Source organism: Sinohyriopsis cumingii, chromosome 9, assembly GCF_028554795.1.
Source record: "Sinohyriopsis cumingii isolate HCF-2022 chromosome 9, ASM2855479v2, whole genome shotgun sequence".
NCBI classification, from domain to species: Eukaryota; Metazoa; Mollusca; class Bivalvia; order Unionida; family Unionidae; genus Sinohyriopsis; species Sinohyriopsis cumingii.
The window spans coordinates 65,144,502-65,157,751 of record NC_142969.1 but is presented as its reverse complement, the minus strand read 5'-3'; the positions used below and the strand labels follow the sequence as shown (position 1 = coordinate 65,157,751).

Here is a 13,250-nt window from a genome sequence, read left to right as displayed (position 1 = left end):
TAATCAGTATCGGTTTCTTCATAATAGTCCACAAAACCCCTTAACCAATCATGTGGACCCTCGCCGACAAATGGTGGTGGTTGGCCATGATCCCCACACATGATTACCGCTGTATTCGCGCGCAGCAACCACTCAAGAAACATTTGTAAAGTATCTAACGAAACAGTACATATCTCATCCCAGATGATAATGTCGGGAATAAATTTTTCACCCATTCGATCAGGAGTCCACTCACCGCCGCTGTATCGAAAAAAGCTGTGATAAGTAACGGCGTCAACATTTCGTTGTTTTATCTCTCGCGCTAGTCTATGGGTCGGTGTAAGCACGATTATACTTGCCCGCGTTCGAAATAATTCAATTGCCCGAGTCGTCTTTCCTGACCCGCCACAGCCGCTTAAATAAACCGTCTTGTGTCTACAAATTGGATCAGAACACGATGGTGCATTAGACCATTCTGACAATTTATCACCGCGTAAGTAGTTGTTCTCAACGGTGACATCTGCTGACGGGGAATAATCGCGTCGTATTTCATTTTTAATTCTCCATGTACCCCAACTCTCGTCCGGACTAGTAAACTCGGCTACGTTTCCCTTATACGCTACGTCAATATAAAACGAATCAACGGCTACTCTAACCGCGGTGTCAGGAAATCTATTTATCATCGAGAATAAATTAATAGCTGCATAACCCAGCATAGACGCCCTCAAATGCGGGTATGCCGGGCTGTCTCCATCGCTGTAGGTAACAACTGTACCCAACCTTGTTCCATTGGATAAGAAAGCTGTTTTGCAGTTCACGTATCTATTTTTCGCCACTGCGTCCTTGATTACGAAATCATATTCTGCGTCATCTATAATCAGCCGTGAGCAATATCGTTTGTAATCGCAGTTTTTTCCACCTTGTGTAAACTTACCAATTATTCTTCTACCGAGATCTTTTGCCTCGTGGTTTCGTTGGTTGAATACCCTCCTGGACCATTCGATGATATATTCCTCGTCGGCATCAATGTGCTTTCTGGACTCGTCAATTATGCTATCTAGACGCTCCGGTTCTGGTAACCAGACTTCAGTCTGCGCCCGGTATGATATAATCGCGTCACTGACAATCAACGAAACTAGCATTTTACAATCAATCATATACCGTAGCAGCGCTATTGGCAGCCACTTCTTTTCAGCCATGTGTCTACCGATCCAAATATAGCAACAGCGATGAAGTCCTGCCGCGAATTCAAATGATACTATGCGAGCGAATCCGGTTAAATCAAAATCAGGCAGTGGTCCATTAATAGCAACACGAGTCATTTCATGTCTGGGGTGTCCAAATCGTCTAAAGTACTCAGCGGCGGATCCATACCCGAGAAAACTCGCTGGATAACAGGCAACTATATCAACCGAGATCATAGCGTCGCGGTTGTATTCAGTGTTCCATAGTCCACCGTGATAGTATTCCAAACAACTGGATTGTACATCCGGCAGAAATTCCTTGCGCGTTGGTCTCCACGCATTTTTCCTTGCTGCAACATGAGCTACAACCGATGGAATCGTAAAACAATTTGTTAGCAGTTGTTCATCATGCTCTTCAAATTCCATGGCGGTTTTTTTCATCCTGTTGTGAAATGCTTCAGTGCGATATAATTCGCCGTTTGGTCTTACAAACTGATCAAAGGTATCCGCATCGTTTTCAGCGCTGCGAAGTAACCACACTGATACAGGGTCGTTTTTACACAAGTAGGCAATAGCATCAAATAGTTTCCTCTCCGCGAGAAAACCATCCCTGGAGAATTGTTCTCCCAGGAATTCTTCGGGTATATACTTTACTGTTCTATCCCGTGGAAATATTGTGATCGCGGGCGTCCATGCGTGTTCGTTATGATCAATAATTTTGATTGGGGCTCCCTTCGATTTATACTTCGATTCGTATAATACTTCACCGGTTATCGTTGTAACGGTTATTGGAAATCTCAACGACGTTTCTAATCTCGCTATGTCGCTGATGGTTGCTCCACGCTCTTTTACGGTTAGTTCCCACTGGTTGATTTTGCTACGTCGTAAATCAGTCAATTTGTTTCCTCGACATGCATTTGTAAAATGCTCTATTATTCGTTCTGCTACACAATTTATCCCCGTTGACTGTTTCATCGGTTTCAGTTTTCCGATATCAGGTTTCTTATTTAACGGGTATATTCCATAAACAACTGCTGTTTCAGGATACGCTCGTTCATAGTATGGTCTGTCAATTCCGGTTAACAACCCCGGCTTGGAGTCGCGGCTGACAATGACTGTTTTCTTGTCGCTGAGAACTGGTTCAAATTTATCACGTATGATCCAATCGCCTGATTCCACCCGGACAATGAATTTTACTCTGAAGAAATACCTTTTACCGTCAAGTTGTGATATTATCGTTGCTGCGCGGTTGTCGTTCATGGTAGCATCAACAACACCATCAATTCGAAATGTTGACCAACTATGAGATGCACCATCACGCTTGAATTCATTGATACAATCGCGTATTTTATTCAACAGGGTTCTATCGTTTATTAACGCTTTTGGTGTGTCCTTGAGGACTCTATCGAGATTGAACTTAATATTTTTCCGGGGCTTAATTACTGCTAATCTCTCGAACTCATCCATATAATTAAAACAAGTATTTAAATGAAAGAATATAGTATAATGAATAAATGCAAATGGTTGATGATTGGGTCGACAACCCCGTGCAATAAATCATGTAGAGGTGAATTCTGCGGATATCATTTACAAAGCGTTCGTAATGGCTCTCTTGGCCCCCTACCGTGCTTGGTTTGCCACGTCGGTGTAAGAGGAAAATCGCAGTTGTGTATTAATTGTGGGAACTAAAACGCTATTATGACAAGCGAATTAAAAACGCCGTCATTGACCCCACCGCCGACTTCGTCATCAAAACCCCCCAGGACTACGTTGAAAGATTCATAATTAAACCAAATAATAAATTAGACAAGTAGTATTATTATACAAATGGACCAAGAATTTCAGATGCATCCTGTGCTCGTCAGTTACGAGGCGTCTCGCGACGGCATTGTTAGAAACCGCAAACTGAAGAAGCCGGTTGGTACCGTAAATAATCACGGATACTTGCAATTTACTGCAGGAGGAAAAAACTATTATGTTCACAGGATTGTATTTGAAGCATTCAACGGATTAATCGAAAATGGGCTTGTGATTGATCATATTAATAATAATAAGACTGATAATTCTCTTACAAACTTGCAAGCTATCTCGCAAAGTCAGAATACCAAAAAAGGCCAAACCGGTAAATACCCAAAGAAAGCAAAACCCGTAAAGTCATTTGATACAACAACTCACGAGGAAAAAATATTTCAGTCGATGAATGAGGCAGGAAAATATTTTGACATTTATATCGCCTCAATACGATTTGTTGCAGAAGGAATACAGAATTCAGCGATCTCAAAAAAGACCGGGCATAGAATTCGATTTTCATATATAACAGAAATCAGCGAGTGATGAAGTCACCGGCGCCTATGGCGCTGACGAGGTCACGTCTAACGAATTATTAAACACCTTCGGAATTGATACACGGGGTTTCATTTTTCTTTTTATTTAAAAACAAGATGTTCTATAAGAATAATGAATATCGAAGACATCAATAATATATTAGCCGAGATTTCAAAATTAAAAAATCAAGGAATTGAATTATCTGATGGTCTCGACAGTGAAAAAATATTATCCGATTATGAGATTATTAACGAACAATCGAAACGGGGGCGTTTTACCCTGGCCCGCGAGTATTTTTTTATAAAACGATTACAACATACGATTAATGAAAACTTGTACCACAATGACGCAAATGCATTCATTGGACTATTCACTGCCGTTGAAATAATACGAAAAAAACTTGGACGTGTTTATGAACGACGCAGGGAGATTTCTAGTAAGATCAAAAACATTAGAAGGATTATAGACGAAAACTCCGTGGAGCTCCCGATGGTACACTCGGCGGAAAATTAGAAAATTGCGGATCAATTTACAATAATGGTAGGTGAATCACTTACTACTCGGCTAGCCAGAGAGCGGCTAGCAGCGCTTAGAAAGTTTATACCGTTACGAGACAGGGTGAGAGAGAAACTTCAAACGCGACAACAAATGCAAACTGATTTTGCTGTTGGAAGTGAACAGTTATTTGCCCCGGTAACTAAAGCGACTAAGGATGTTACGGCGGCAACTGTACCCGTTCTTGGTGCGCTTGAAAAGATAGCAACTCAGACCGAACAAACAAAAAGGTCTTTAGAAACACTAGCGGCTGCTACAACACGGAGGCCACCACCACTCGCTATAACCGAACCACAAGAACCTTATGTTACAATGGCCGACGAGGAAGAACTAGGCGCTACTGCGAAAGAACCAGAAGAAGAAATACCCGAAGAAACACCAGAAGAAGAAATACCGGAAGAAAAAGAGGGGAATATACCCCGTATTGTACTCAAGAAGAGCACAATAGATGAAATTAGAGGCTTCAGCAACAGGGAAGAATTAATTAATTTTGCTGCCAACAATTTTGCTAAGAGCATACGAGATAAGAAGCATATCAATAGCGGTTACGAGAAAAATATAAAGTCGTTAAAGGACTGGGCAAGAATAGTGTATTTAGCGAGTAAACATAAAGATGCATTACCACATCGTAGTAAATCCGATTACTACGCATTCCACAAGGAAGTTAAGAGTATAACACCAAAAAAAGGAAAAGGATACTCTGTTGGTAAAGAATCCTACGGCGTTACCTGTCCTGGTAGTGTTCTCAGTGATATATCACGGCTAGAGGTACTAATTGGAGGAAAACGAGCCGGAAATAACTCTCCGGAAATAATCAATGAGGCCGCTGATATTTGCAAGCGGTTATTTGCAGGCGGTATTATGGACATTAATGCATATCGAACGCTCATAGACGAACTCGTGGATGATTAATTGGAAAACTGGTGTTTTTAATAAGGATGATCATACACTACAACCATGATAAACCAGTACTCGTCTACGTGGTAAACTCGCGATTGCCTGTTTACCGCGCGTACTATGGAGATGGTCTCGGTAGCACCATTGCGGGGTTATTTACAAGAATGGCTCCAAAAGTAGCGCCGTTAGCCAAACAATTAGGAATGAAGGCTATTGATGTTATTCGTGATAAGGGTATTAGTGCCATTGGAGATGTTGCCGGAAAGGCGCTTTCAGCCGCGCGGAACAAAATAATGTCATTGGTGAAATCCAAGAGATTCTCAAGAAAAAAACAGATGCCATCAACGACAGTGATGCCTGCGAATGTCAGTAAAGTAATAAATAACGCCGTGGAAGAAAAATTAGAGTCGTTGGCGACGACTCAGTCGTTGGCGACGACTCCGTCGTTGGCGACTTCGCCATCCGCCGATGCGGCAACCAACGCGCTCATGAACGCGATAGCGGGAAGTGGTTTAAATTCAAAGAATTTACGACGAAAAAATCGCAATTGAAAACATCAACATGATAAATAATAGAATGTTTGCGCGTACCGCTGATCCCGCGTTTGACATGGACGCCCCAGTGCGCAGGGATGATTCTGTCCGTGATTATCAATTTTATTCTTATTATGCAGCGCAACCTGACCTACGATCGCGAATTGAACTTCAAATCCAAGATACCAGTAAATACTTTCTGCCGTGTGAAGCGTTTATCGAAATCGAGGGAGAACTCGTGACAAATGCCGCCGATAATGCACCATATGCAGATGACCATCGTGTTCGAGTTGGCTTCGTCAACAACGGTATCATGGCGTTATTTGAGAGCGCCAGATATCTTATTGACGGGCGAGAAATTGAATCAATAGAACGCGAGGTTGATGTTGCAACAACGATAATTGGGTTAGCGAGATACTCGGATGATTATACAAGATCGGCGGGCCCATCTATGATGTTTGCGAAGGACACCACCAATAACGCTGACCATATTCAGTACATCAACGTGCTGGTGGAAAGAGATACCGCAACTGACCCACAGGCTGAAGCAGCCAATCCAGACCGCAGAGCAAGACCAGGCGCTAATTTCAATATTATAAAAAGCACCAACAATGATTACAATCTAGGATTCGCAGCACGAGTAGGAATGTTGCAAGGACCACGCCGAAAGTTTTCATGCGCGATTCCACTCCATCACATATTTGGATTCTGCAGAAATGTCAGAAAAGTTGTCTATGGGGCTAAGCATACAATCGCGCTGACGCGAAGGGGCGATGATAACAATGCAATATGGCGTGCTGCTGGCGTCGCTGCCGGTAAAGTCATTTTAACTAAAATGGCATTGTGGATGCCGGTGCTGACTCCATCAGTTACCACGGAAGCACGATTGTTAGCATTTATGGAACAGGGGGGAAAATCGTTGTTGAGTTGGCTAGCGGTAACAACTGATGCTAAAGAGGATAACGTCGCCGATACGTTTACATGGCACCTGGCATCAAAACAAGGTGTTTCAGCCCCGCGTCATATATTCATAGCGCTACAGAATAGGGAACGATTGGGCAGTCAAGAACGCAGCCATATGATATTTGATCAATTAGGAGTCAGGGATGTTTCACTGAGAATAAACGGACAACAGGAACCATCCGAGGATATACAGCTTAATTACGGCGACAACCATATCGCACGTGTGTACCATCGATTGCTGTCGTATATGGGTCGTGATCAAAACGTCGACACCGGTTTGCAAATATCACAACTTGATTTTAAAAACCTATATCCGATTTATTATTTTTCGCTGGAACATCTTGATTTAACGAGACAATCCGTTGTTGATATACACTTCCGAGCTCGTATAGCCCCGGGTGGTGTTAATTATAGAGCGGTTGCTGTCATTCTCAGCGATAAATCAATGCTGCTAGAAGGTGTTGGTGGACGAATGAGAATCGTTGATGCGCCAGTGGAAAACATGTAATTGAAAGCACAAAACGCGTTTACAATAAATGTCGTATAGTGTCGTCAGTGTAGAGTTGACTGATGGTCAAGTCAAGAAATTACGATCAAAGTCGGCTAAACACTGCGGAACCACAATAACGCTGAAGCCGTCACAGATGGCAGGTGGTAATCATAAGATAGCGTTAACGGCGCGTCAAATAAAACATTTCAATGATGCGATGAGGAATAAAAAGGGTGTTCAAGTAACCTTCTCAGCCGCAGCGATTAAAAACATGGAAAAGACCGGTGGGATATTTCCGCTGTTAGCTGCGATTCCAGCGTTGATTGCCGCGGCCGCACCAGCAGTGGCTAAGGCGGCGGCGTTAGGAGCCGTTGGTACCGCGGCGGGGATGGCATTGAAGAAGGCAACCGGGAAAGGCTACAAAAAAAAACGACCCGTGGCCGGAAAGGGTCTAAGACTACCGGGAACCCCGTATTCATGGTACTCGGGAAAGGGTCTAAGACTACCGGGAACCGTTTAATGACTCCCATGTCTAATTTTGATTTAATAGACGCCGCAAACGCGCTAGCGATAAAAAACTTCAGAGGTGTTTTTATGAGGGATCAATTACCGGCGGCACCAAGGAATATTGAAACCGGCATAATTAACCTCGATGGGTCCTCCGGAGCGGGAACTCATTGGATTGCATACGCGATTGATCCGCGTGCGATCGTCTATTTTGATTCATACGGGTTAGCCCCGCCGAAAGAGTTCATGCGGTATGTCCGGGCGTGTTCAGCCCGGGCGTGTTCAGCCCGGGCGTGTTCAACCCGGGTTTTTTATTCCACGCTGCCAACACAGCGATTAAGTGACCCACCGATATGTGGCCGCGAGGTATTAAACGTACTTGCGGCGATTTCATCATCGCGAAAACCACCTCATGTGGTTGTAAACGAATACACTAGTGGGGTCGTAGAAGCTCAACGGATTTTAGAGAACAACATTTACAATAATAATGATTGATATTTGGGGACGACCGGTTTCGGCGCTGAAAAAGCCCACGGAAACGCCCGCCACCGATGACATAAAAAAACTAATTGAGGATGAAATCGCTGATACGTTGAATTTAACCAGTGTTGACCCAGATGAAATAGTTGTATTTCAAGACCGCCAGGGTAAATTGAAATCCAGTAATGTGTCACTGGATGATGTTTTAATACGACAGCGCGATGCCGCCGAGGACACTATCGCGCTGTATACCAGCGACGGACGAATCAAACCGGGTGAATCCATCTTGACGATAAATGGAAAAATAAGTACACTTGGCGACAATTATATAACCATGTCAAATTCGTTAAAGGGTTTACGTAGTGAAATTAAATTATATGAAGAACGGATCGTGTTGACGCTAACGCATTTCGACGATGTGCGACACATTGTCGAAAGATTTTTTCGGGGATCCACGACGGCAGACGAACCAAATCTTGTAAAAATAAAAAATGCTATTTCGGATCTTATGGAGATGTCGGCCAATTTACCCCCGTTGCGAAAAAATGTTAACAGGATCGATGACAACTTTGATAAATTCTTTGGTAAAAAAAATACCAAGCCGGATGAGATTACAATAACTATAAATGATATCACTGCGTATGGACAGGAAATAAAAACAATCAAAACTGATGTTGCAACAAACAAAAGGAGTGTAGACGCGCATGAACGGGAAATAGAAATAATCGGCGCTAATGTTGCAACGATCATAAATAATGTAGACTCGCATGGACGGAAAATAGAAACAATCAAAACTGATGTTACAACGATCATAAATAATATGGATACGCATACACAGGAAATAGGAACAATCAAAACTGATATTGAAGCGAACAAAAAAAATATAGACGCGTATTGGCGGGGAATAGGATTAATCAAAACTGATGTTGCAGCGAACAAAAAAGGTATAGACGTGCATACATATGAAATAGGAACAATCAAACTTGATGTTGCAGCAAACAAAAAAAGTATGACCGAGAATACACGGGAAATAGAAACAATCAAAACTAATGTTGCAGCGAACAAGAATAATATAGACGCGCATTGGCAGGAAGTAGGAATAATCAGAACTGATGTTGAAGCGATTAAAGACGGGCTACCGAGAGTAGCAGAGCAATTCGAAAAAATAAAAACCCCTCATGAGAACATCATCAACACAGTATACACAATTCGGCATGGATCATTCGATTGGACTCCTACACAGAATACAGTAAATATCACCGCAACTGTTAAGGGTATTTATCGACTGACACTGGTTTCAATGATGCAGTTTAATATATTATCGTCGAGTTCATCCGGGTTTAACAATACAATATCAACAATTATAGACAAGAACGCAACTGAACAGTTTACAATTTATGCCGTTGATAGAAATCTAGCCGGGGCAAACATTACATGGTATGTGGAATTTGCAGCGAATCTAAGTAATTAAAAACACTAGCTCTTTTAAAATAAAAATGACCACCAAGGAAATTGAATCAGAGGTATCACCGACGTCACATCAATATCGATTCGATACCGCAAAAGAATTCTCCGCGAACTTAAAAACGCTTTCCGAACAATACCGTGCAAAAATAAAAAAATACCGCAGAAAAATAACCACCATCGACGCGGTCGTGTACTCAGTGTCGGGCATAGTAGCCGGTACCGGTGTTATTTTATCCACGGTAACCACGATAGCCCCGATCGCTGTTCCAATCGCTGTCTCCGCAATGACAACAGTTGCTGGAGTCGCCAACGCAATCACTAGGAAGATATCATCGTGTTTTCAGAAAAAACTCGACGAGTATACAGTAAAACATCAAATAGTATCCGACGCGTACTCGAAATTATCCGGGTTGATCTCATTATCGATTGATAATTTGTTCATATCCGATGTTGAATTCTCCACGATGGTCCAGTTGTATAGCTCCGCGATGTCAAAAATCGAGGATTTTCAACTGGAAGCCGGAACCACCTGGTTGTTGAAATTAGACACTAAAAACAACGAATAATAATAATGTCGCTGAACCCCGAAGGGTTTCAATTACTTCAGCGGATCGCGGAGAACACCACTCCGGTACAAACAAATATGATATCAATAACGTCAACGAAACCCGAATTCAGTGTGAACTTCCCGTCGCCGGTTCCAGTGAAGGAAATAGCGCTGGCAAAATTGCGAATATATCACAGTTGGCCTAATATTCGAGCGAACGCATTTAACGGACAACAACCTAATAACTCGCTGGTTTTTGCACGGACAAATAAACCCGATGGAACCCCAAACTGGGAGGAGGTTACAATACCAACTGGGTCATACCAAATAGAGCAAATCAATAAAGAATTTCAACGCAGGATAAAATCGATCACAGGAAAGGAATCAAAAATCGCTATTACGGTTCATGAACCGACGTTATCGTCGACGATTGAAATAAGCACACCGGGGTATATGGTTGATATTTATAACAGTTCAATAAGAACCATACTAGGATGGCCTGAGAATCCACCCGCGGACACCCCCCCCCCCCATCAACTATCCTCAGACACGATAACGGAGATGGTGGTAGGCATATTGCTCCATACAACGTAAATATTGCATCGGTGATAGCGATTAATCTAGTGTGTGATGCTATCGAAGGAAGTTACCAGGTAGATACCAAGCAATCAAATCAGGCTCAACAGGGATATATCCTTTATTCGTTTTCACCAACAGCCCCTCCGGGATTTTTAATCGTTGAGAGTCCGATTAATCCGGTCTATATGCGATGCCATGATCGGTTTTTAACGAGAATTAATTTTAGAATTACCGATCAGTCAAATAACCTAATTGATCTACAAGAGGAGGAGTTAGTGATCACTCTGTTTGTAAGATCATAAAGATTTTCATTGTAAATAGCCACTTAGCAGCAGAGGGGGCGATGACATCGACGCGGTCGTCGATGTGCTTACCGGACGCTGACGACGCTGGGAATCGGCGCGCAGAAGGTGTTAATTAAACCAAATGACGACGCGACGATCCCCCAACGACGTCGTCGTTTTTTTTTTACCAGGCGCTGACGACACTAGATCGTTGAGTGCAGAAAGTAATAATTAAGCAAAATAACGATTGGACAAAATGTCCGATTCGCCCCCTCTGCTGCTTAGTGACTTTTAACGTTTCAAGATAGATGTTTATACATTTTTAGTTACACGAATCAATTTAGAGGAATAAACGTTTATCAAATACGTAATGTTAAACGACTCATATATATATATATATATATATATATATATATATATATATATATATATATATATATATATATATATATATATATATATATATATATATATATATATATCAGACAGCGGGATGTGGTGTCCCTGGTTCCTATATGAGGATGCATGAGAATGCCCAGTAAACTTAGTATATGTTTAGAATGAATAGCATCATACAGTTAAGGACAGCACTCTCTCTGGTGTATATTTGTACTTATTTATAATAATTTCTATGAGTTTTGCTTTCTTCAATAGAAATTTGGAGTGACTGTGTATTGTATGAGTACATTGCTGTGTCATAATGCGCCTTTGTCTGCTAAGTACAAAAGCTTATGCCATGGGATATATTTAATCCTTTTGTATGATTTGTATCTAGTCGAACGGATGTCGAGTTTCATTCGTGCAAGCGAAGCCATTGTTGACGTAACCCGCATATGGATGTCATAATAAATATTTTTTTCTCAAAACACACACAAACACGATAAATACATAATGCTAGCAGCATATGTTTGAAATAAAAAAAAAATAATGTCCTTATTTAGAGAATTTAACGAGGTTCTCCTTTCGGAGCTGATGACATCCCTCTCAGAAGAACTGCATACCAAGGCAGCTGGAACAAAATCTGACCCAGATTACCATCTGAAGTTAGCTTCTGGGTTCTTGTTTAAATTTTACATCAGCGTTCTCACCCAGAGCAATAGATGGGTAAGTTACACACACAGCCACATACAGCCACACACACACACACACACACAGACACACACATATATATATATATATATATATATATATATATATATATATATATATATATATAATACAAATCATATGGCTGGCGAATAACATACATTCAAGTGCACTGGATCCAGCAAAGGATGACGTTTGTCAGGGATTGATTAAGATAAATGTAATGAACTGACTACGAACAGTGTAAAACTAGTATCTAGCTAACCTAAGCGCTTTCGACTCTTAAAGATTCTTTTTCAAAGGAAAATACAAAACATTGACAAGGCAAACAAATAAAACAGACAAACCGTTGTCTTTGTAAAACTTTACATGACTATGACTTGTGGCGGATGCTGAAAGATAGTTTGTATGTGCTGATATATATAAACACACACACACACAAACACACCAGCACACCAGGTTCATCAAGTGAACAAGATTTCTTGAAACTAGAGTTTTATACAATTACGATAATTCTGCGAACATAGTGTAATATTATCGCTCGCGTACAATATAATTTGAAATCACATGCAACAATGACCTAGGCTGCAAAGCAATCATTATTTCATCGCAAGATATTCATACAGATGAAACAAGGCTTGCACGCATTATCAGTACAAATTGACCAGTTTGCACCGGGCCTAGGCCTTAAAGAATTTAGTAGAAACTGACCAACTTCCACAAAACATGCTGGTATTATGAGAGACCGTATGTATTATACTTACTTTGAAGTGCATACATGTGTTACAAAAATGAAAACTTATTATCTTTAGATGTTGCTTTCATTGAAATTGGGTTATTCGTTATGAGTAAATGAACTTGCTTTTCAATGTAAAATATTCAGAAGACTCCAGAAGAAACACGAAGTGCGATAGAGCCGCTTACGAAAACTCCCTATGAAAGCACTCAGTTGTACGAGAATGTGCCCAGTGACCAGGAACAGACAGATGCCGTTGGAAGACCGGTACCCAGCGTTTCATCACAGGGCATAGTCTCAGGGGAGGCAGTCTACATAGATGACATGCCTAAATTTGAAAGTATGTGTGACTTATAATCACAGGGCATGTTAACAGGGGTGGCAGTCTACGTAAGTTACACGCATAAAGCCGAAAATATGTTTGGTTTCTAAATCAGAGTGAATGATCGCATCTACTCAGATGACGTGTCTAAATAAATATGAAAGTATGAGTGGTTTCAAATATTTTTGTAATCTTTTTATTCTTTAAGTTTAAACATCGCATTACAATCTTCCCTCTGGAATGTTAGTTGAATTTGTGAATTGCCAAATTATTTTTGTCGATATCACATCATGCCCTTACCGATAAAGAAGTAGTT

At 41.3% G+C, this 13,250-nt stretch overlaps 1 protein-coding gene across 1 annotated transcript in view; it reads left to right on the top strand.

Moving 5' to 3' along the window:
• The window catches only part of LOC149791929 (xanthine dehydrogenase/oxidase-like), an 84,116-nt gene that overhangs the window by 29,500 nt on the left and 41,366 nt on the right, over positions 1-13,250 (top strand). Inside the window, exons 15-16 of the mRNA XM_089969495.1 lie at positions 11,732-11,894; positions 12,760-12,952. Coding sequence (XP_089825621.1) covers positions 11,732-11,894; positions 12,760-12,952 — 356 coding nt within the window. The remainder of the gene's footprint in view (positions 1-11,731; positions 11,895-12,759; positions 12,953-13,250) is intronic.